Below are 24,965 nucleotides of genomic sequence, written 5' to 3'. Positions count from 1 at the left end.
TCCTGCTAACCATGGGGAGAGCCAAGCGACTATTAGAACGCATTGAAGCCCTGCCACTGACTACTGGAAATCTTACTCAGAAACTCGCACTAGCTTCTGAGATTTCCCCAGGCACTATCCACATATTTTCATATGTAACTTCACAACTATAAGTGCTAGAAGCTTAGTTTGTTATCTTTTTAAATGAAATATGAGATTCTTATATGGGGAAGCTGAATTGAGTCTTTTCAGTGCTTTTGTGAAATTGTAGCAAACATTTAGCCCTTTTCTTGCCCTCTATTGCAGCGCACATACCTGAGGTTTGTCCCTTCCCTAAATTATCATATTCTTATGCACCGCCACAGTACCCAATGCTCCAAATATGTTCAGTCTTGGAGCTTTCATTAAAAGAAGAGAGAGGGAGTGAAGACAGAAACCAAACACATCCTAATTCTATAATATCCTAAAAGTGAGTTGCTCAAGGTTATTTAAGTGAACCTGTAGCACTGATGCACAACCTAGAAGAGACCAGCAGTCAATAATGATAAAATAACTGCATGGTGACATCACTTTTTCCTTGCTTGTTAATTGCAGTTTGATTCAGCAAATGTTGGCAGCCCACGCTGTCAGGCAAGCCACAACTCCACCCCCAAAAGCAGTCATTATATTTAACTCTCAGTGAGGTGATCACACTCACGTACCATATCATTAGTGTTTTACTCCCAACCTATATTGCCATTGCTAATCAGCTAGTTTACAGTTTTCCCCACCAGCCAAGTCAGAGACATTGCATACATAGTCAGGGTTGGTCACTTTAATATCACAAGCAATGCTGTCATTACAAATTATCTATCTATGGGCATGGATGAAGAATATATCCATGTCCTTTCCATTGGCAATACATTGTGGGCAGATAGGGAGGGCTGATGGAAGAGAAAGAGAAGTTTATGGAAATTTTCAAAATTATCCACCATACAAAACTGTGCATATTCAATTTTTCAAGCCACAGGAAGTTGCCAGTATCTATTTAGATTTACACACACAAAACTTTCATGGCTGGTACCAATATACCAGCCTCTATAGGTCTTATCTTCCCTTAAAAACTTCAAACAAAGATGGGGACAGGTTGGAACGGAGAAAGGGAAGAACTAGTAGTACTGTGCTATAATATTTAAATAACTAAACCAAATCTAAATACAATTAGAAAGAGCCCAATCATCGTTAAAAACAACAACAACAAGCCTATCATTTTATGCAGTGAATCTCAGATAGTTTTTTTTTAAGAAATCTGGATCTATAAATTAAAGTTTCACCTTCATAGCATGGACTGATACCAGAGCACACATAAACTGCACGAGAGGAAGAAGTGGATAATGTTCTTGTTGACAAACTGCTCCAAAGCTTCCAAAAACAAGTTGTGTTAGAATGAATTCCCTCAGTGGATACCAGTTTTAACAACGCATTTGATTTAAATAAGACCAACTCCTGCTGAAAGTTATTTCCCATTTTATGACTGTGGAAAAGTTTCTCTGCAGTCACAATAGTACACTTTCCAGTCAGAAACTGTCTCTACCCCACAGCTCAGTATTAAGTCATACTTTCATATGAATCATTACATTGTGCTTTTAACATGCTTTATAATCTTCATCTTTTTGCCTAATCAGAATTCTTTTTTGCCTAATCAATTTTTTTTATGTACACAAGCTCTAAACCAACAGCCTGATTAAACTCTGTAATTTATAAACAAAAATAATGTAATACAACATCTGTGGGACAGATGCTTAGGCAAAATGACTGTGTAATCCTATGCACTTTCACTCAAAGTTAAGACACACATTGTGTTCATGGGGGCTTACTGCAAAGTTTGCATAAGATTGCAAGTCTTAAGTAACCCTACCACAAAAAAGCCACAGATTTGATACATGCATTAAGTTTATTTTTCCTTAGATTAAGTCTAGTAATATCTAGAACAAAGGTGTTCAAGCACAGGTATGCATGAAGGATAGGTTCTATATATGTTGCTCTTTTGGTTCTGAATTCTAAGGCAACAGAAAAGCCAGAGAATATACTCAATTAAACCAAGCCACTTACTGAAGCCCAAACTAAATTTTCTGAAGTCCTCCTAAATCTATCACTCTACTTAATCTGAACATGCATCCTTACTTCCTCAAGTGACCAAGGCTGCAATCCTGCCCCCTTTAAAATCAATGCTAGTTTCGCAGTTAGCCTCTACAAGTGTCAGATTGCACCCCAAGAGGATTAATAGCCAAACATGTTCCAAAATAAAAATGCTTCCTCTCCTGATTCTCACATCAAGAAGATATATTTTTAGAAGTTGTTACCTTAATACTTTGCCAACTGCCTGTAGAACCATTTTGCAGCTTAATCCAGATTTGGGAGTTTGAGAAAGTACAGGTCTTTCGCCGCTGAGGTTACAATGATCCCCAACCATGTTAGAGAGAGAGAGAAAGAGAGAAAGTGAGGGGAAAAGGGGGGGAAATTGGGAAGTGCCAGTACAGACGCGCGCGTCGCTTCACCAGATCTCTCTTCTTCCCTCTTCCAAAAACTAGTCCTACCACATTCACAGAGTTTACACAGCTTACTTCACTCTACCCCTCCCTCCCTCCCTCCTTCAGCCAATGAGGGAGTAGCAAAGGAAACACAAAAAAACCTAGGCTGGAAAAGGCAAACAGCTGCTCCTTTCTACAAACCCTAAGTAAAAGCCAAGCCTGAGGAGCCAATGCCAATAAGGAAGCATTTGAATTGGCCTTTTCAGACTGGCGCCGGCTGTGCAACAGGACAAGAGAAGTAGTGTGGGGGATAAGCAAGCTTCTTTCAAGCACCCTGTTTGCAGTACAGTGTTACGGAGATACTGCATGAACAGAGGAGAGGCGGGAGTTCTTTTACACTTAAACCCCCTGTGATCTGTGGAGTATTAAAGAACAGAGCAGAGCACATCTCCAACATACCCTCACTGTGTAAACATGCATGTCACCAAGTAAAATATTAACTCAATGAAGATCGCAGCTTTAGTTAGGTATTTCTATTCACGAAGCCACATACTATAGGGGATAACCAATATACTCAAGAGATACATCAAAGCAGGCAACAGCTTTGTCATAATGATCACGCCAATAACTTCAGCCAACATCAACTGTAAATATTCCTCTTCAAGTTTATCTATACTAATAAAACAGATGTAATCAGAATCAATTTATGGGCACATACTCTCTCTCATATTTCCCCCACCCCCAAATCAGCTACCCTTTATGGAATCATCCATTAGATACTGAAATTAATAACTAAGCTGAAATAAATCCAGTTTAACTTGCAGAACACTTTGCCTTTTTAGAATCATGCCCACCTCACACATAGAACACATTCATCCAGAAGCTGTGTTATTGTTTATTCGTTCAGTCGCTTCCAACTCTTCCTGACTTCATGGGCCAGCCCACGCCAGAGCTTCCTGTTGGCCGTCGCCACCCCCAGCTCCCGAAGGTTGTGTCTGTCACCTCCAGAAAATCATCCATCCCTCTTGCCCTTGGTCAGCCCCTCTTCCTTTTGCCTTCCACATTCCCTAGCATCAGCATCTTCTCCAGGGTATCCTGTCTTCTCATTATGTGGCCAAAGTACTTCAGTTTTGCCAGAAGCTGTAGTACTATCCCAAACACTACATGCCAAGTTCCATGGCCTTCACCCTTCCTTAAGCCACTAATAATGCCTGGTAATGGTGGAACCCGACATTCTAATTAGGGTACACAAGGGGGCAAATAGTAATTTGCATGTATCAGCACAAACCAGACAGCAATGCCTTCCTCAAAACCATGGCTCCACTTGTACTAGCACTTAACAACTGCTTTGCTACTGGAACCAATATTAGCAACATGCCTTTATAATAGGTTTTGCATTCCATGACCACCACCAATAGTCTCAGGCCAAGTGAAAACTTAGTTACCATTAGTTATCTCACTTTCAAACATGCCAGGGAATCAGCAATGGAAAATGGAGTAATTATGCCTGTTCTCCCCAAATAGGAGTAGATGTGTAGCATCTTTCACAGCCTTATTCCCAGCAACCAAATATTAAGTAGCCATATTTTACTTTTGCAGTGCAATGCACAGAAAAGGACAAATAGAAAATAGTAGTGAAGATGCAATGGTACTGAGAATACTTGCTTAGAGAAGTAGCCAATGGTGAAGCAAATATGGGAGTCCAATTAAGATTTGAGAAATGTGAATCTCAAATCTAGTGCTTCCAAAGGGGGCAAACTGGTCAAAAATAGGTAGTGTTAAAGTGCACAGACAGAATTCGCCCCCCCCCCCAAGTATATGGCACCTTCCACTGTTCTTTATGCACATTTCACGTAGGGATGTTCTGTGTCATTCACTTTCAAATGAAGCCAAGGAGGCAAACCAATTGTGTGATTTGTCTAATAATGTTATATACCAGTGCGCAGTAGAGAAAGTGACAGAAGCCTCATTTTCCATTTCAAGTCTTATGCTCATCTGCCCTCATGACAATCAGGCACCACACTGCTATAAACAGAGACTTCATACACTGATGCTACAATCGTCAAACACTTAAATGAGTGCACTTACAGATAGATGCCATTTTCAAGCCAGCAGCAATAGCAAACACTCTTCAAGACTAAGGCAGGAGGTTACCAAATTAGTCAACCAACTTTGTCTTGAAAAGTAATCTGCATGCTTCGAAAGCCATCCTACTATGTACCACAATTGACCCCCTTTCTCCCCACTTTCCATGTTGTTCTAGGGAAGTGTGCCCTTGTTTTAGATTTTGGTAAGTAATGCTGCTGCTGCTGCTGCTATTATTATTATTATTATTATTATTAATCTTCAGGGTAACTGCTGGGTTCTTTAGCTCTGGGTTCACATGTCACAGTCAACACAGAGATCATAGATTGTTGATTAAAAGTGGAAGTGAGGAATGATGTGCAGGTGCACAGCAAACTGTGGGTTAATTAATCCATGCTTTGCCATTACGTGCAAACCAAGTCAATAAGTGAACATTCACAAGAAAATCAGTGTTAAAGTTCAGACTGATAAAGCTGTAAGTGTGGGCACTACCATTTTGCTTCAATAGCATGAATGCTACCATAAAGGTAAACAATACAGGAATTCAGAGAAATCATCTCATGCAGACATGATGGAAGGCTTTCCATGCAGCTTAGAGGCACTGCTACACCATACAGCAAGATCTTTGTTTAAATTCCTTCCCATCAATAATAATGACCCATTCAACACCAAGTTGTATTTACTGGAAAAAATTAATATGAACAGCACTTCAACAGTTTACAAAACCACTTTATTACAAACTGTTGCTCAATTAGCTATTTATTTGCCTCTTTCTGTGGTCATAAAATAAAGTACTCAGTAGGCAGCAGGCAGAATATTAATATTAGCAGGCCTGGGGAAAACCTTTTTTTAAAACCACTCTACCCCAAGAATTAAAAGTGGGCAGAGTTCAGTTTTCTGATTTAAAGTATAGGTAAACATTTAGGAGACAAAAGTTTGCAGTGTTTTAGTGTAAAAACTGGATAGGGGCAAATGCTCCTTGTTCTCCTTGACCTCTCAGCGGCTTTTGATACCGTTGACCACGGTATCCTCCTGGACCGCCTGGAGGGGTTGGGCATTGGAGACACCGTATTGCGGTGGTTCTGGTCCCTCCTCTCCGACCAGGTACCAGAGGGTAGTACCAGGAGAGGAGGTTTGGACCCGTGGCCACTCACTTGTGGGGTGCCACAGGGTTCCATCCTCTCCCCGATGCTATTTAACACCTATGTGAAGCCGCTGGGGACTATCATCAGGAGGTTTGGGGTGCAGTGTCATCAATATGCTGATAACACGCAGCTCTACCTCTCGTTTAAATCTTCAGCCAGGTAGGCCGCAGAATCCCTGTCCAAATGTCTGGAGACAGTGAACTGCTGGATGGGGAGGAATAAGCTGAAGCTGAAACCTGACAAGACCGAGATATTTTTGGTGGGAGACAAGAGGAGGTTGGGGGATGTTGACCTGGTGTTGAATGGGGTACAGCTACCCTTGAAAGACCAGGTCCGCAGCCTGGGGATCATTTTGGACTACTACCTGTCCATGGAGTCTCAGGTGCCAGCTGTGAGCCAGACAGCCCTGTTCCAACTCCATCTGATACAGCAGCTGCGCCCCTACCTTCCCAACCATCTGCTCCCATTGGTAGTACATGCCCTGGTCTCCTCTCGTTTAGACTAATGTAATGTGTTCTACATGGGGTTACCCTTGAAGACGGTTCAGAAGCTGCAGCCAGTACAGAACGTGGCGGCTTGCCTGATTAAAGGCAGCCACCCACGTGATCACATCACTCTGGTGCTGAAGGAGTTGCGCTGGTTACCAGTTGTTTTCCGGGCCAAATTCAAGGTGTTGGTTTTGACCTTTAAAATCCTATATGGTTCTGGCCCAGCCTATCTCAAGGAGCGCCTCCAGCAACACCAGGCAGGCCGCTTAACAAGATCAGCCTTGGATGGCCTTCTCTCTGTCCCATCAGCCAGGACAGCTAGACTGGTGAGGACGAGGGCCTTTTCTGTGGTGGCCCCCCACTCTGTGGAACTCCCTCCCTAGGGAACTCCACCATGCCCCCTCTTTAATGGGCTTCCACCACGTATTAAAAATGTGGTTGTTCAGGCAGGCATTTGGGGTGGGTTAGGGTATTTTTAGAAATATGATGTTTTTAATGTAGAATTTATTGTTTTAAAAAGTTTTTGTTACTGTACATCGCCCAGAGCGGCTGGGTGACCAGCCAGATGGGCGATTAATAAATTTAATAAATAAATTTAATAAATAAAAACTATTTACCTTAAATTACACCTTATTCATACTGCGCACATGTCTAACAAATAAATGCCTCAGTACTGCTAATTGCTTTTTTCTGTTTGTGCTACTGACCAAACAGGCATGATAAATATTTTAGAGAGAGTGACTCAGTTCGCACGATCAAAGGAAGCCACTGTGGCTTAAACAAGGCACAGTAGCTTGTTGTGAGCTGTGTCATGTGCCAGGAGCAATGTGCATAACCCTACAACAGCCCATGGGTTATCTGAGGGTTGTTTACCCCATCAACAAGCCAAGCAACCTGGATTTGGACGACACGACAAGCCATGCTGGGTGGTGATTATGCAAATTGCATCTGGCACACACTGTGGGTCACAACAAGCCATGGTGAGTTGTTTTGATCATGAAAACTGGCCCAGTGTGTTGAAACTGCTTAAAGAACATTCTGACTTAAACTTGTAATAGGAGCTTTCGCTTTAAAAAAAATAGCTGCAGGCTTCAGCTTGCAGCAAGCAAAAGGTGAAAACATTTCATACAGAATTACTAAGAAAACTGTCTGCCTTGTCCAAGAATGAAGTAATATACTATTATCCACTTTTTTTGCACGCAGTTTTCCCATATATTTGGATACACTTCTTTCACTAATATATTCATTTTTGTGAGCACTTTTTCCTCATATACACATTTTTCATTTGGAGGACTGCATGACAAAATCTGGAGAGGTGGAAATGCTGAAGGCCAACTGTATTGCAGTTCACATTTTGATTTGGCAAGTGCAAACATGGTAAGTTCGTGTCAAAATGCAAATTGAACAAAATTTTCACCCATTCAGATGACTTGTGCCTCCTATTTCCTATCTGATCAGCTCTCAAGACTCCCTACAGTCTAGCATCCCAACACAGACCCATTTTTTTTCTATTTTAAATATCTCACGGTGAGGCTATGATGTGCGTGCAGCTGTCATTTTGAATATGCAATCCCTGCTCATGGGTTAAATAACACACAGGGAGCTGTTGTGTCATGATAACAGCCCCAGAGACAGAAAAGCAGCTAGAGACTGATAGGGACAGAATCCAAAGAAAGCAGCCAGAGAACGAGAGAAAGCCCTCTCCCCCTCAACAGCTCTCTCTCAAACACACATACCTACACACAGACATGGAGGCATGCTCTCAACTTTTTATGATCGGCCATACCCCCACAGCAATTTGTGGTGGCACTCAGGATGCTTTTTAAAAATGTTAAATGTGCCCATGGGGCCAAAAAGGTTGCCTAACCTTTTTAAAGGAATTCTACGAAGTACTTCAAGGTGAACAAGACGTGTGATGATTATTTTTTTCCACCTAGAACAACATTTAGCACATGATTATTGGTGTACTTTTAACTCAAGGTTATCTTTTAAAATATTTTTCTGCTTCACCTTTGAAGTTGAACATTCATTGCTCTGCCAAAAAAGGTAACCCATCTAATATTAAAGCACTGAAATACATTTTTCCAGAACCCTAACTAGACACCAAATTTCATACAAAGGCTCTAGAGTTTCTAAAGGTTTGGCTAAGAGGACTCTCCAGGGTTCAATTAATGCAGTATCAACTACACATTTCACATAACATAACCCTTTCACTTTACATTTTACAATACAACTACTGTTTCAACTGTCACATACCAATACCAAACACAAAACTAAAACAGAAAATGGCCAAGAGATTAGTAATCTAACTTCCATGAAGGGTAGAATTTACTGCAATTTTCTGGCTTGCATAACTGCAATGTGGAGCTCTGTGAAATGCTGACAATATTGAGTGCTTGAGTACTATTGGAGTAAAACTGCCAAACGCCCATGTTTGGCTTCTGATATCTCTCCTCACTTACACAAGGTGTGAATCACTGTGTGTGTGTGCGCACGTATGCATGTATGGGTTCCTTGTTTGTTCAGAAAGTACTCCCATAAAAAGGTGGAAACAGGCACAGTAAGATTAGGGATGCTGGAAGATTTTGTTTGGTCCACATTTTTAAATGAACCATCCTAAGTCGCACTCCCCAAACTATTATGTGGATTGGAACACAGTCATCCTTCAGACTGCGCACTTCTCTAATCTCTGTGATGCAGTTTTTAGATTTAGAAATGTGTGTTTTGGGGAAGTGTGTGTGTTTAAATGTACAGACTGATCCAGAAATGGGACAGAATAGACATATATATGAACATATGCGAAACAAACATAAACCAGAAATGAGACTGATCTGTCCATCCCTAAGTAGGATAAACACAAACACCATAAAGTAGGAGAGCATGCATACACAACTGAATTCTCTTCAGTTTCCTTCTCAGAATATATGCCAAACATAACCCCCAAACCAACTTTAGGACCCCACTTAACTTCAGAAAGCAAAATATAGAGGCTCGGTGCTGATGCATACACATAATTCCCCCTAAAATCCTTGTTAAAACCTCCCATCTTGAAACTACTTTTTGACACTAAAAATTTTAAACAGCAGTTTGGGGGTTCTGCAAGGGCATTTTAAAAGAAGGAAACTGGAAAATCCATTTGTGCACTCCTTAGATTGTGGCCTTAACAGTAATTCTATTGTGCCTCCTTCCATGTTTGTTATTTTACCTAGAAAATAATCTCATCTTAAATCAGAAAAATAAGACAACCGATTACGATCCCCAAATTTGCATGAGACCAAACTTTTAAACTCCATATACTCTGGCTCAGAAAGGAAATAGAAGATTGGGAATATGGAAGCCTTTAGTACTGTGCTTTCCCAAACATATGGTTCTTGAAGAAAAGCAGTATTTATTCCCCATTTTGACATTATGACTAACTCTATCCCTGAAAATGCTTTCATATGCTAATATTACATAGTCAGATACAACACAGTTGATATAATACAACAGAAACAATTTCTACCTAAACAAAACTATCTCTAATAAAATGTTAGGTAGGTGGGTGGTGGTGGGGAATTGTAAGCAGTGAGGTCGGAGGGAAATGAAATGCAAAAAGTACAGTGGCAATTCAATAAGAACTTGAATATATGCAAAATAAGCACAGTCGGTGATAATCAATGCCTCACAACCAACAGTGTATCATCATGTAATGGCAGATAAGCGTAAGTATTGCTTCTTGGTAGTGGCACGCTCTCCCATGTGTGGTTGAAGAGGCAAAAACTAGTGGCAAGCTTGAGGTGCCTCTTGAAAATGCACCTGTTTACTCAGACTTTCCTTGTCTTATAATCGCTCTGCTCTGCTTTACTGTTTTTGTAATGTGTTTTTAATGTATTTATTGTTTTTACATTGGTTTTTACACTGGTTACATTGTATTTTATGTATTTTCTATGTAAACCACGTAGAGATCTCATGATATCAAGCAGTATATAAGTAGTTTAAATAAATAAATAACCAACCAACCAACCAACCGTAATAACATTTGTAGTGGGCTAGGAAACCACTGTCTCTATTCAGACCCAAATGAATAAAATTAAAAGTCTTGATGAACTGTAACTCAGCTGTTCCACATTGGTGCTTTGAAGTTCCTTTGTTCAAGGACAAACTTAAGTGTCCTGGTAGGCTGAAACGGTCTCCTACTGGATAGGCAACCTGGTGCCCTCTAGATGTTTTGGACTGCAACTCCCATAAACCCCAGCCGTATGGCTAATGGTCAGGGATTCTGGGAGCTGTAGTAAAATAAATATATAGGCAGCACCGCACTGCCTACCCAGGTCCTACTGGTTCTGAGTACTGCCATTTCTGATGTCAGATTAGTGTCCACTAACTCTTTTCTGTAGGGGTTGGCCTGTTTGTTCTATGTAGAATGCAGATGGGCATTTCTGGCAGCTGATAGCATATGTCATATTAGAAGGTGAACAGGTGAATGCATATTTGATGTTGTGGCTATCATTAGGTACTGTAGTAGTGATGCTTGACACAGTTGGCATCTAGGCATATTACAAGATCTGTTGTTGCTGGTAAGCAGCTTTTTCATGTTAAGGGGCTGTTTGTAAGCAAAAGTTGTGAGAATAAAGTGTTATTGTCCAGGACGGGGCTGCAGATCCTTGATGATACATTGGAGTGGATTTGGCTGGGAGCTATAGGTGACAACAAGTGATATCCTTTCACTTTCTCTTCTACGTCTGTTCTGTAGTAATTATTCTGGGTACCTGCCTGTCCTTGTTGATCTGTGTTTTTACTTCATTGGGTGGGTACTGTAGTTTAAGAAATGCCTGACATAAGGAGTTGCGTCTTCTGAATGAGTCAGAACAGACGTACCTTAGGGTTTGGCTGTAGACAATGGATGGTGGGCTGGGTGGAAGTTGGAAGCATGTAGATATGTGTAGTGATCATCAGGTTTCTGATGCAAGGTGGGGCTTCTATATCCATTATGTAGTTGCACAGTAGTGTCCAGCAAGTCCATCTGTTGCATGGACTGGTCCAGGCTCAGGTTGACAGTAGGGAGAATATTATTGAAGACCTGGTGGAACTGCTCGTGCTCCTATCTGTGAGTCCAGATAATTCTCTATCCAGCCCTCTACTTATTATTTATTCATAACTACAAGATTTATCTCAATAACAGTAGATCCCTTGGAAATAATATATAGGTTCTGTACTTTTGAGGGGAGAAATAAAACATGGCTCTTTTATCCTGGTTGCATCATCACATGCTAACTTGGGGAAGGATAGCTTCATATCCACAAGGTAAAACCGGTTTGGACAGTTTCCCTGTGTCAACACGTCTGCAAGGCAAGCAGAAAGCTATAGAAAAGGTTTAAGAACTTCATCCAGTGACCTACTTACCACTAATGCATACCAGAAAGGTTAGCTGAACCAAACAGTCAATTTGGAAGTGCTCAGGCTTGCTATTTCACGACTCAACCACCAAGCCTGACATATAGCTGAACCTCATTCTGGTCATTTTTCAATTCAATTTAGCAGCTCAAACTTACTTTGATTTTTTTTAAGGCCATGATTTCTGAATTTCAGTCACATGCATAGGAGGTCTCGCTACTGCTTTATTTACTGGATATAAACCATTCTTCGGAGCAACTGGTACTAACAAAAAACAAAAAACCCCACATATATATTGAACTTCATTGTGCTTGAAAGGCTCTCCTAAATGGGTTTTATTTTGAGTTGTATATGGAGAAGGTCTAGTTAATACAAATGATTTTAGATACTCCAAAGGAAAAATAAGCACTTGGTATAACATGTGACAATTGAGGGTTAATAGACAGGAAGCATCAACTGAATAAAGATCAGACACTCTTGTCTGCCTCCTGTCATATAAAATACAAGATCATATTTCAGTTCAATCGAGAAGGAACAATCATACTGAGAGAAATGCTTATCCATACAGGTTTTCCTGCGCAAGATCAGTCAGTCTAGATTGCATGGTTTAACATAATTGCAATACCAGCAGCCAGTTACTTGTCACAGATGCAATCTAGGAGGCTAGAAATGATGGGCTGGTTCACACGATCAAACAGCCTACTTTGGCTTACTTAAGCCATGGTGAGCTGCCATGCATGTCAGCACACGTGGGCAGCCATTTTGAATATTCAATGACCGGCTGTGGCTTGTCATGTTGTGCTTTTCATGTTGTGCAAACACAGGTGGCAGGGGTTGTGTGAGAGTTAAACAACTCTCGTATAACCCAACAACAGACCATGGATTGTTAACAATGGGTTGTTTAACCCGTGCACAACCCCTGCCACCAAGGTTCGTACGACTTGACAAGCTGTGTTGCACTGAATATGCAAATTCCGCGTCCTTTACTTTAACCTCCTTTAAACACAGAATTTAAACATAGCATGGAATTTATTCTGGACGAATTAAAGGCAGTATATTTTCCAATTGATTTGCATTTTAGATCTGTTATACCACCTTATGTCAAAGGTTCAGAGCAAGTTACAGTGTACTCTGATGGATAGAAAACATAAAATGTAACAAAACATGTCAAAACATGACCAGAAGAACTTCAAAGGAACAGTAAGTCTTTGAAAGTAAATCCAGCATTTAATTGGTGTCATAAGATTCCGCTTTCTTATGGGTAGATGTTCAACTTTTACTTCCAGCCACTGGCTCTTCATCCCATTTCTTGACCTAGTTGTTGAAATCCTTCTATGAATTCTCTCAGACACATATCTACTTGCCAAGAAGGATGTATACCAAGGTAGGAATGTCACCAAATACTGTCTGTCTATATAATGGAAATCCAGTTCTTTGCTTTTTTATAACCCTCCTCATTTGATATACTTTGAAATCACATTAATCCCAACTGTCACATCATTGCATCATGAGACCATGCTCAGCTATGCAATAACTTCTAAATTTTCCCAAATAATTCCTGTATTTTTGTCCAGACATGTGTCTATACTCACGTATAGTACATTTTTGCAGTTGTATTTGACTATGTTTGCCAAGACATCCAGAACTCTCTATTATCAGCATGCTTGCTACCATGTATATGATCTGCACATTTCAGCATGTAAGTCCACTGAAGTGTTATTCATGAACATATCTTTGCAATGTGGTAGCAACAACGTCACATGCTGCCAGGTACAGTTTCAAATCTGTTACTGAGGTGTTACAGGTGGGTTCACTTGCCATGAGAGAATGATATATTTATGCATTCATGTATCTAGTGCTTCTTCCACATGACCCTCTATTCAGACAATCCATGATTTAGTAGACTTAAACAAGCTTCCTCCTCCCTTTGCTCATATGCTACAACTGAAAACCTCTGGGGGTTGTTAAAGCAGGTTCCCATTACATCCAGTGAAACTGTGGTTTAATCTCAGACTACAACCAGAATCCTGGTTGCAGTTTCTAGATTATTGTCTGAGATTAAACTGATTGTCTGGTTCAAATGTAATGGAAATTGTAGTAAGGAGGGAAGGGAGGGGGAGCATGTGAGCGCAATGCTTGTTCTCAGTTTAATAAACTATGATTATGAAACTACTGTATGAAATAGGCCTTGATCATAGTGGTCAAAGAGGGAATTTGAAGAGAGGTGGCAGCATGAAGGTGTTCTGGAAAGGTGTCCCTGGCATAGTGAGCACTGAGGCAAAGCAGAAGACATTTTGGACTTTGGAAGGATCAACTACTAGTATGAAATACATCTCAGTTTCCCAAGGATAAACAGTGTGTACATTTCCTCACTGCTGTCTAAGATGTTTGCCATGGATACCTGTATACAAAATACAGCATGTAAGAGGAAATCTGCAGGTATGGCTCATTATGAAAGTACTTAAAAATCTGACTCCTGTGACAAATTATTAAAATATTGATATCACACCTTTCCAGTGTGAGTGAGACCTCAGGAAAAGGCAAGCAACCATCCTGAAACATTAAATAAAACAGCAAATTAACAAATGCAATGCTCTATGTCCAGAGCTGGCAACAGTGGACAGATGGAGTTGTAGGTGATGGCAAGTGAGAGATGAAAACCTGAGGAAAGGCAACGTTTGTCTGACTGAGGACATCACTTCCTGTACCTTTTATATTTGTTTATAGGATGCCTACTGCAAAGCTCTTATCTTAAAGGCCAGCAACACATTAAAAAAAAAATCAAATGCTCCCTGTAAAAGAGATCAGAGTAATGCTCATGTTATGAATATGCCTGGAAAAAAAAACCCTGCTGTAGCTGAAAATACAATTCAAGCCATCAACAGAAGATGTGTAGTGATTGCTTTCAGCGTTTTCTTGTTTTTCTGAACAAAGAGTTATATACAACATAAACTCCTCCCTTGTCTGGGAAGAAGGAAATAGCAGATAGGACTAAAATCACTCCTACACAGAGATATTTTAGGGGGAAGGTGGAGTTTAGCAAGGCTAGTTTGTTCAAATGCAGAGATAAGCAAACAGATAGCTGGATGGTCACTCCCACTGCTATGGGAATTCTCATGTTCTTCAGGGAATCCTGCTTATAAAATCCAAAGAATCAGAAACGTACAATTAAAACATAACACTGTTTAAAGGCTATCAACTATTTTCCATGAGATATGTTTGATCAATTATACAAAAGAAGCAAACATGTTTAGCATTAAATATACTTCTACTGGTTCTTAAGCTAGAATAAAGCAAGTTGTGGAAGCTGTTTAAAAAACTTGTTTCAGCATGCGCAGGCACACACACATATACCCCTTTACAAGTACCACAATACTTTCTAATTATAAAGCCACATCTGTGCATTCCCATATCACCAAAGAAAAGTAATATACCATTAGCCCTTTATTAGAACGTCATATATTCAACACTAAAGTATCAAAATAATGTCAAATACTACAAATTCAGCACCAGGAAAAACTGAATTCTGTTATGTGTGTAAATTATGCCAATTCAACAAACAAGCATAATTAATTTATTTCTACCCCACCTTTCTTCCAAGGAGCTCAGGCCAGTGTACATAGTTCTCCCTACCCTTCTATCCTCACAACAGCCCTGTGATATAGGTTAGGTTGAGACCCTGGCCCAGGGTCACTTACTAAGGTACCTACCTGGCTGACTGGAATCTGAACCTAGGATTTCATCCAAATCCTAGTCCGACTGTTTATGCAATGCATTGAAGCCCCGCTCTTTGAATAGTAGAAGTACTACTGGAGTCCTTATTAGCTCATGGACAGCACCATCACCAGGCCCCCTTCAAAAACAAAGCAAAACTATAGTTCCTAAACTTCCCTGGGACAATGTAATGACAGATAAACCAGTTTACATTGATGTAGATATACTCTCAGTATTCCCCTCCCACTCTAACTTTACATACTCAGTTTCAAAACAAGATGTCAGTGTACATGTACACATCTGATCCTACCATGTACTTGTCTCTGGCCCTAAGCAAACAATATTAGAGGGAAGGAGAGATTTAACAGCTATGGACAATCTACACCCAATAAGCATCAGGCCAAGCTGTATAAGCATCAGGCCAAGCCGTAGTCATGATTAAAACCAGACAAAACAAACCCGTTAATTCTTATTCTATCCACAGCTAAGCATCTTTGAGAAAGGAGCCCATATCGCTTGATAATATAAGGGTGAAATTCCTTCACTGCAACTGTGAGTGTGCACTGTATTCTAAGGTCTTCAGAATAACGGCAAGTAATTATTTATCACTGTGATTTCAATCTTTCCCAAAGATGACACAATGATTACTGCTCTTCAGATATGCAAGATACATGAAAATTACCACACCAAATTAGGATTGCAATGGGGCTAATTCAAGCCAGCATTATTTAAATGGTGTGACCAGGTGTGGGTTTGGAGTGGTGGCTAGTTTTGTTAAAGCACCACAATACTAGGAATTGTCAGTTGACATTTTTGTACACAGGTGGTTTGTTTGTTTGCTTGAGGTGCCAATTTTATATTGAATCAGAAAAAGCTGTTTAGCCATACACACAATTTAGCATCAACTGTTTGAGAAGTGTGAGAAAAAAAACCCAGGTTACAGGGCAGGTTCTCACATGTTTCTTGTTGCTTCTGACATGTGTTAACTTGAAGTTCTCTGTATTCACTACTTGTACACAGCTCAAATTACTCTGAGAGATACTTTTAGATTTTTATTAACAAATTCAACAGGACTACATGCTACATTAACTGCAGAAAAACCATTTTACAGTTGTTAAAATTTTACTCCAATGGGCTACTAAACCATAGTTTAGTGTTATGGGACCAAGCTGCAGAAGCCTCCGGCTCATACTCTGTGAGGAGTTTTAAAGCTTTTGCTTCCATTTTAGATTAACCTCAACTTGCCCTGTCATTTGAACCTGAAACTGTGGTTAGTCTTAACTATGGTTAATCTATAGTTTGAGATGGTTTGTTTCATAGTTAAGATTAACTTCAGTTTAGGGTTTGGATCACACAATAGATTGTGGTTAATCTAAAATGGAAGCTGAAGTTTCCAATCTCTTCCTTGCAGCTGCACTGGAGAGGGGAGCTGGGAGTGCACAAGCCCGAGGCACACTCAGGTTCATTCTCATAATGTAAACCATGGCTTACCATTACATCTGAATGGATCCTGAGTGTTTAAACCAGTCTGTTAATCCTCTTTTCTCTCTCAATCATCAAAGGTCTCACTGAATCCATGTCAGTTAACACCTCCCCACACACATCACCATAACCTTGTACCACCGTCTGTTACCCCCATTTCATCACACACAGGAGTGTCTGCACCCTGTCCCTTGCTCCTTTTCTCTCTGTATGTCATAGCACACTATTCTCAGTCTACGTTGCAGACTTGGGCAAGTGTGCAATGGAAGCAGGGTACCCCCAAGTGTCAGTTCAAAACTTCAAACCTTGAGGATCAGATTGCTAAGTGGGCGATCTGGTCCCCTTTTCCCAGCCTGTCAGAGTCAAAGCGTGCGCAAATTACCCAAGTATGGAATATGGCTCTGCTGGACTAAATGAAGTAATGGTTGAAATGAAATGAAACTAACTAGTTTCAGGATGAAACTAACAAGGATATTGAATTAGGGGAATATGCCCCAGCAGGCTACACAGTGGACAGGCAGACCTGCGATCATGCACAGTTGTGCAAGAACAGAAATAAATAAATAAAACCACGGCAACATTTGCACACATTTCAAGATTTTTTCTTAAACTGTGCAAATTGCAGTTGGGCAAATGGCAGAACCTGGTTTTTAAAAAATGCACAAATTGCATCTATTAAAAAAAACACTGGAAATCTGCGTATTGGCTCAACTCACTACAGAGTGTGTCAATTCTAGCAAAGGGAAATGGAGCAGAATCCACAGGGCCAAACTGGAAAAAAATCCATTGAGCTTCACCCCCCACCCCAAACTGAATTGTCCAACATCCCTACCCTCACTTGAGCAGACCTTAGGCCTCAGAGAAGTGGGTAAGGGCAGCAGACATTGGGCACTAGAGCTCCCCAAGGCAATATAAATAGCTAGGCAGTGGGCACAATCAGTACATGGGCCTTGTATGGTGCAGGCCTACTGCAGATGCACTTGCCACGCAAATCATTTAAAAAAAAAATACAGAATTCACTACATAACTAGTGTCTACTTTTCCCAAAGTAGTTATTTATTTTCTATGAAGCTGATAACTTCAAAACCAAATTTCTCAAGCACAACCCATTCTTATCAGAACTCAGTATAATTTAAACAATACTTTAGAAAGAGACTTTGATACTAACAAGGCTGAGTTAGTTAGTTACTAGTACCATAGATTTTCTATGAGCAGAATCTAAGGAAAGCAAGCAGAGCTTCTGCCTATCTGGGCTGCCAATGTCACCCTTCCCTCTGCAATCCCTCACGTCCCTTAAAATGCTGCCCTCAAAGCAGAGGACCTACTGGAGCATCCCCCAATGCAGCACAAGGAGTTGCAGTTGGAGTGGAAATTCCAATGGGAATGATCTGTGTGGTGTAAGAAGTTAGCTTACCAGATCATTAAAAACGATCCTATATGCTTGTGAACCCAGTGCTGTTAACATCTGCCATGTGGACACAGCACACCATAGCAGTTATTTGCAATGGAAAGTGAAAGAGCAGATGCAAAGATCAGTGGCCCTGACATCCAGTATGTGCAATAGGAAAGTTGATTTCCATAATAAAGGAAATAAAATTGGCTTCCTCTAGCACTATTTCCATTTGAACAAAGTGAAACACCAGTACAAAAGACTACCGGTTATCGGTGGGCGGTTGGTCATCAGCATGCGCCCTCAGGCACTGCTGAGGTGACAGCAACAGCATTGTTTGGGGCACATTGCTATTATATATAGCCAATACATGATGTCATGTTAAATGGATTCACTGCTATGGGTTTCAGATTTGGTATATTTGCTTTCACTAATAAGTTCAAATTAGCATTTAAAAAGCTAGTCTGACTAGTTTTAAATCAGGAGTGCAACAAACATACCGCCTTTTAAACTTGGCAGTTATTGGAGTCATGCTGAAACAATCTGAAAGAGTACCATTCATTTGAAGAGGGCCTTCTTCCACATTTAAAGAAACCAATAAAAGCTTTCAATTGCAGATATCTTAAAAATAGGATTCTATAGTTTGGAGAAAGTGAATTGAGAATGTGAATGTTTCCTGGTAGCTATGAATTATTTTGCAGTTTGCATAGAAGTATCTTAGAGAACACTGGCTCTGTGATTTCTAGCATCAACAGTCCAAGAATTACTTATAATTAATGCCAAAGACAATTAAAGTCTCCACAAGAAAAGGAAACAGATCTTAAACAGAGGAATAAATTAAGAGTTTTTACCATTTGCAGTAAAGCTCCATTTGCCATCACTTCCAAGACCTCATATAAAAAAATCAGATAAACAATTCTTGACTTGCTTATCTGGGAGTAAGCCTCACTGAACTCAAATGAGCTAGTTTGCACATAACAGCAAATTGTGGGTTAATTAACCCACAATTTGCAGGCAGGAGCAAGAACAAATTGTAAGTTAACTCTGGGTTGTTTAACCTCTAAACAATCTGGAGTGTCTGGGTTCGGACATCACAAGAGCAATGTACGATCAGGGCAAGAGCAACCTATACTGGAGGCATTGCGACGTGTATAGAACTGCATTGTTAATTAGATAATATTCATTATGTTGGAAAGGGATTGGAGTATTTTGCTCAGTAGGGCATCAATTATCTACACATACATTCTAAGCAATTTCCAGAGGGGTAGCCATGTTACTCTGTTGCAGCAAAAACAAGCTTTTGTGCACACTGTCCACTTCATCAGAAGCATGAAGCGTTAACCTCAAATTGGCAGATTTATAGACACATGCTGGGGTGGGTGGGAATGTAAACTGTGTTGTCAGAAGACAGCTCCGCATCCCACCTCAATAACACCCCATACCTTACTGGCATATAATTAAACAGCACATAGCTATAGCGAATATGGCTCACATATGGAAAAACCTTTGAAATCAAACTGTTCTATGGATTCTGACATAGCATGTTCAAAACCCACAAGATCACAAGATGAATTAATTCTGAATTTCTATGCATCACATGCTTTGACCTTTTGATGAAGGACACAGATATGTTCCATCTATTTTCTACAGCAATTAAGAAAAATGCATACTGGGAGAACTTATGTGAGTGATAATTTGCTAGAAGTCTTGAGTTTATCAGCCTTAAGAAAAACCTCTAGAAAACCGTGAATACAATCTAACCAAGTCATTTAGCAACATAAAACATTCCTGACGGTTATGGCACTGATTATCTACAGTTTCTAACTACATGGCATGTTTTTCCAGGGGGTAGGGATGACTGAAATAGAGAAGTCAAACCAACAAAGCAAATTCAGTAAGGAACTATGAGGTGAATAAAAAATTGAGCCATGAGATAAGTGCTTAACAGCTTACATACCTCAGACTGGCCTTCAGGAATATACTCTGAGGACAGTACCCAGTGATCAGATATGTTCTGAACAAAATGACTGAACAACATCTCTAAAGGGTAATAGACAGGCAAAATAACTTAAAGACAGGAAAAAGACAGGGGCCCTGAAGGATAATTTAAAGACACGGGCCCTGAACAATGCAACTCTAAGTTTGGCTTCCACAATTCCAACTGATTAACAGATTCAGAATGCTGCCTGAATAGATGCAGCTGGCACTCCTACCTAAATGGTTGCTCACCTTTGCCTTCACACCACACAGAATACCTCCCCACATGCACACGCACAAGAAGTCAGATCTGGAATTGCAATTCATACATATAAGACAAAGCTAGCCACTTCAGACCTCTCTTTTCTCTTCTATTTTTCCTATTGCTGACAATGCAAAGTGACTGGAGTGTCAATAAGATATGAACCCGCTACATATTTCAACCATTGCTCAAGATCAGAACAATGCAGGATTAAAACTTGTACTTCTTCTCTGCGAAAACACATGTATCTATATATCTGTAAAGCAGGTGTCCAGTTGTTGTCTGAGCCCACTGGCCCAGTCACTTCAGCACCAAAGGGAGGGCTCAACAGGGCCAGCTCAAGGTATTTTGCTGCCTGAGTCAAAGAACAAGAGGGCACTCCCCTCCCCCATCCCGCATACAGAAGATGATCAGACAGTTAGTAGAACCTTATTTCAACACTGGCAACAGGACAGGGTCCTCCAAAATATCAAAGGATGGTAGGATAGTTTAGGGAGGTTGCAGGGTAGGCCATGTGGCCTCCAACACTCTGTCCTCCAACACTTTGCTATCCCTTCTCACCCTCCAGCATACGCCTAATAAGACTGGCCCTAGGACTCCGTTTCCCATTGCTCCCTAAAGGTGGCTTCCTTACCACAGTGTGGGAGCCAACTTATCATAAACCAGTGGCTTGAAGGAAGCATTTAAAAATAATTTTATTGTAACATTTCAACAAAACAAAATCAATAAAACAGGAAAAGAATAAAACAAGAAAACAAAATGTAGCCACATAAATTTAAATATATCAATTTCAATGCATGACTATGGTGTGTGTGTGTGTGTGTGTGTGTGTGAAAATATGATGTTCTAAGAATTATACATACACTTCAACTAAAGCAGACCAAATAAGTATATGTTTGCAAGTGGCATCTATATACCACCCATTTAAATGTTGAAAGTGTTGCAAGATCTTCAGTCCACTGCATTATAGGTGGTGAGTGTTTATTCTTCCAATGTTCTATCAGTCTTTTAGCTGACAAAAGGACATGGAGAATCCACTTGTGCTATGTGTTAACTTCTAGGAAGCAGGTAGATAATTTTAAGGATATGCACATCAGTAAATCCCCTTCATGGATCACTGCCTTGTTGTGGCGAAGGGGCTTGCGTAACTCAGTGAAGCCATAAGCTATGCCATGCAGGGCCACCCAAGACGGACAGGTCATGGTAAAGAGTTCTGACAAAATGTGGTCCACTGGAGAAGGAAATGGCAACCCACGCCAGTATTCTTGCCAAGAAAACCCCATGGAACGTATCACAAGGCTAAAAGAGATGATGCCGGAAGATGAGCCCCTCAGGTCAGAAGGTGTCCAATATACTACTGGGGAAGAGCAGAGGGAATTTCCAAGTAGCGCCAGAAAGAGTGAAGCGGCTGAGCCAAGGCCGAAAGGACACTCAGCTGTGGATGTATCTGGTGGTGAAAAGAAAATCCGATGCTGTAAAGAACAATATTGTTTAGGAACCTGGAATGTTTCAATGAATCTAGGTAAACTGGAGGTGGTCAAACATGAGATGGCAAGACTGAACATCGACATCTTGGGCATCAGCGAACTATAATGGACAGGCATGGGCGAATTTAATTCAAGTGACCATTATATCTGCTATTGTGGGCAAGAATCCCTTAGAAGAAATGGAGTAGCACTCATAGTCAACAAAAGGGTGGGAAAAGCAGTACTGGGGTACAATCTCAAAAATGATAGAATGATCTCAGTACGAATCCAAGGCAAACCATTCAACGTCACAGTAATTCAAGTCTATGCCCCAAACTCTGAGGCCGAAGAAGCTGAGGTTGATCGGTTCTATGAAGACCTACAACACCTTCTAGAACTAACACCAAAAAAAGATGTCCTCTTCATCATAGGGGATTGGAATGCTAAAGTAGGAAGTCAAGAAATCACCAGGATAACAGGCAAGCATGGCCTTGGTGTACAAAATTAAGCAGGAAAAAGGCTAATAGAGTTTTGCCAAGAGAACACGCTGATCACAGCAAACACTCTTTTCCAACAGCACAAGAGGCGACTCTATACATGGACATCACCAGATGGTCAATATCGAAATCAGATTGATTATGTCCTTTGCAGCCAAAGATGGAGAAGCTCTATACACTCAGTAAAAACAAGACCTGGAGCCGACTGTGGCTCAGATCATGAGCTTCTTATTGCAAAATTTCAGCTTAAATTGAAGAACGTAGGGAAAACCACTAAACCATTCTGGTATGACCTAAATCATATCCCTGATGAATATACAGTGGAGGTGAGGAATAGATTTCAGGGATTAGACCTGATAGACAGAGTGCCTGAGGAACTATGGACAGAGGTCCGTAACATTGTTAAGGAGGCAGCAACGAAATCCATCCCAAAGAAAAAGAAATGCAAGAAAGCAAATGGGCTGTCTGAGGAGGCTTTACAAGTAGCTGAGAAAAGAAGGGAAGCAAAAAGCAAGAGAGAAAGGGCAAGAAGGCCAACTGAATGCAGAGTTCCAGAGAATAGCAAGGAGAGACAAGAAGGCCTTCTTAAATGAACAATGCAAAGAAATCGAGGAAAACAATAGAATGGGAAAGACTAGAGATCTCTTTAAGAAAATCAGAGATCTCAAGGGAACGTTTTGTGCAAAGACGGGCATGATCAAGGACAAAGAAAGCAGGGACCTAACAGAAGCAGATGAGATTAAGAAGAGGTGGAAAGAATACACAGAAGAACTATACAGGAAAGATCTTAATGTCCCTGATAGCCATGATAGTGTGGTCACTGAACTTGAGCATCTGAACATCCTCGAGAGTGAAGTCAAGTGGGCCTTAGGAAGCATTAGTAACAACAAAGCTACCGGAGATGACAGTATTCCAGCTGAGCAATTTAAGATCCTAAAAGATGATACTGTTAAAGTGCTGCGCTCAATATGCCAACAAATTTGGAACACTCAACAGTGGCCACAAGACTGGAAAAGGTCAGTTTACAGTCCAATTCCAAAGAAGGGCAATGCCAAAGAGTGTTCAAACTACCGTACAATTGCGCTCATTTCACATGCCAGCAAGGTGATGCTCAAAATCCTACAAGCTAGGCTTCAGCAGTATGTGAACCGAGAACTACCGGAAGTACAAGCTGGGTTTCGAAGAGGCAGAAGAACTAGCGATCAAATGGCCAACATTCTCTGCATCATGGAGAAAGCAAGAGAATTCCAGAAAAACTACTATTTCTGCTTCAATGACTACGCTAAAGCCTTTGATTGTGTGGATCACAACAAACTCTGGCAAATTCTGAAAGAGATGGGAGTACCAGACCACCTTACCTGTCTCGTGAGAAACCTGTACGAGGGTCAAGAAGTAACAGTAAGAACCGGACATGGAACAACTGATTGGTTCAAAATTGAGAAAGGGGTACGACAAGGCTGTATATTGTTGCCCTGCTTTTTTAATTTATATGCAGAGTACATCATGAGAAACACCGGGTTTGATGAATCACAGGTCGGAATTAAGATTGCTGAGAGAATTATCAACAACCTCAGATACGCAGACGGTACCACCCTAATGGCAGAAAGCAAAGAGGATCTAAAGAGCCTCTTGTTGAGGGTGAAAGTGGAGAGTGCAAAAGCTGGTTTGAAACTCAACATTAAAAAAACGAAGATCATGGCATCTGGCCCCATCACTTCCTGGCATATAGAAGGGGAAGAAATGGAAGCAGTGACAGATTTTATTTTCTTGGGCTCCAAGATCACCGCAGACGGTGACTATAGCCATGAAATTAAAAGACACTTGCTCCTTGGGAGGAAAGCTATGGCAAACCTAGACAGCATAGTAAGAAGCAGAGACATCACCTTGCCGACAAAGGTCCATCTAATCAAAGCTATGGTTTTCCCAGTAGTAACGTATGGCTGTGAGAGCTGGACTATAAGGAAGGCTGAGCGCCGAAGAATTGATGCTTTCGAACTGTGGTGCTGGAGAAGACTCTTACGAGTCCCCTGGACTGCAAGGAGGTCCAATCAGTCAATCCTAAAGGAAATCAACCCTGAGTGCTCATTGGAAGAACAGATAATGAAGCTGAAGATCAAATATTTTGGCCACCTAATGCGAAGAGAAAACTCTCTGGAAAAGACCCTGATGCTGGGAAAGACTGAAGGCAAAAGGAGAAGGGGACAGCAGAGGATGAGATGGCTAGATAGCATCACTGATGCAATGAATATGGATTTGAGCACACTCCGGGAGAGAGCGCAGGACAGGAAGGCCTGGCGTGCTATGGTCCATGGGGTCACGAAGAGTTGGACACGACTGAACGACTGAACAACAACAACCATTGAAATTGCCAATACACTACAAGATACAGTATCTCCAATCAGCATCAGTTCAGACTTTGACCAGTTAACTGAATAGCCAGACAAACTTGCAAAAGTGTTCCTCAATTGCATCAAAGCCAGACCTGATGACTGAAGTTTTGAGATAAACAATAAAAGATCATCAGCATACAGAATAATTTTTATTTCTTAACTATCATGCACAAAACCATGAATACTACTATTCTGTCTAATAGCACA

At 40.7% G+C, this 24,965-nt stretch overlaps 1 protein-coding gene across 2 annotated transcripts in view; it reads right to left on the bottom strand.

Annotated features, from left to right (window-relative positions):
* The window catches only part of MOB2 (MOB kinase activator 2), a 162,360-nt gene that overhangs the window by 43,412 nt on the left and 93,983 nt on the right, over positions 1-24,965 (bottom strand). Inside the window, exon 1 of one of the 2 annotated variants that reach the window (XM_084856220.1) lies at positions 2,322-2,553. The exons of the other annotated variant lie outside the window; for it this stretch is intronic. Coding sequence (XP_084712346.1) covers positions 2,322-2,431 — 110 coding nt within the window. The 5' untranslated portion in view covers positions 2,432-2,553. Of the gene's footprint in view, positions 1-2,321; positions 2,554-24,965 lie in introns of those variants that run through there. 2 annotated transcript variants of the gene reach the window in all.

This window comes from Heloderma suspectum, chromosome 1, assembly GCF_057233095.1.
Source record: "Heloderma suspectum isolate Gila_16-S chromosome 1, 16-S_ref, whole genome shotgun sequence".
Classification (NCBI taxonomy): Eukaryota; Metazoa; Chordata; class Lepidosauria; order Squamata; family Helodermatidae; genus Heloderma; species Heloderma suspectum.
The sequence above is the reverse complement of the archived record's forward strand: the minus strand, read 5'-3'. Positions and strand labels throughout refer to the sequence as shown.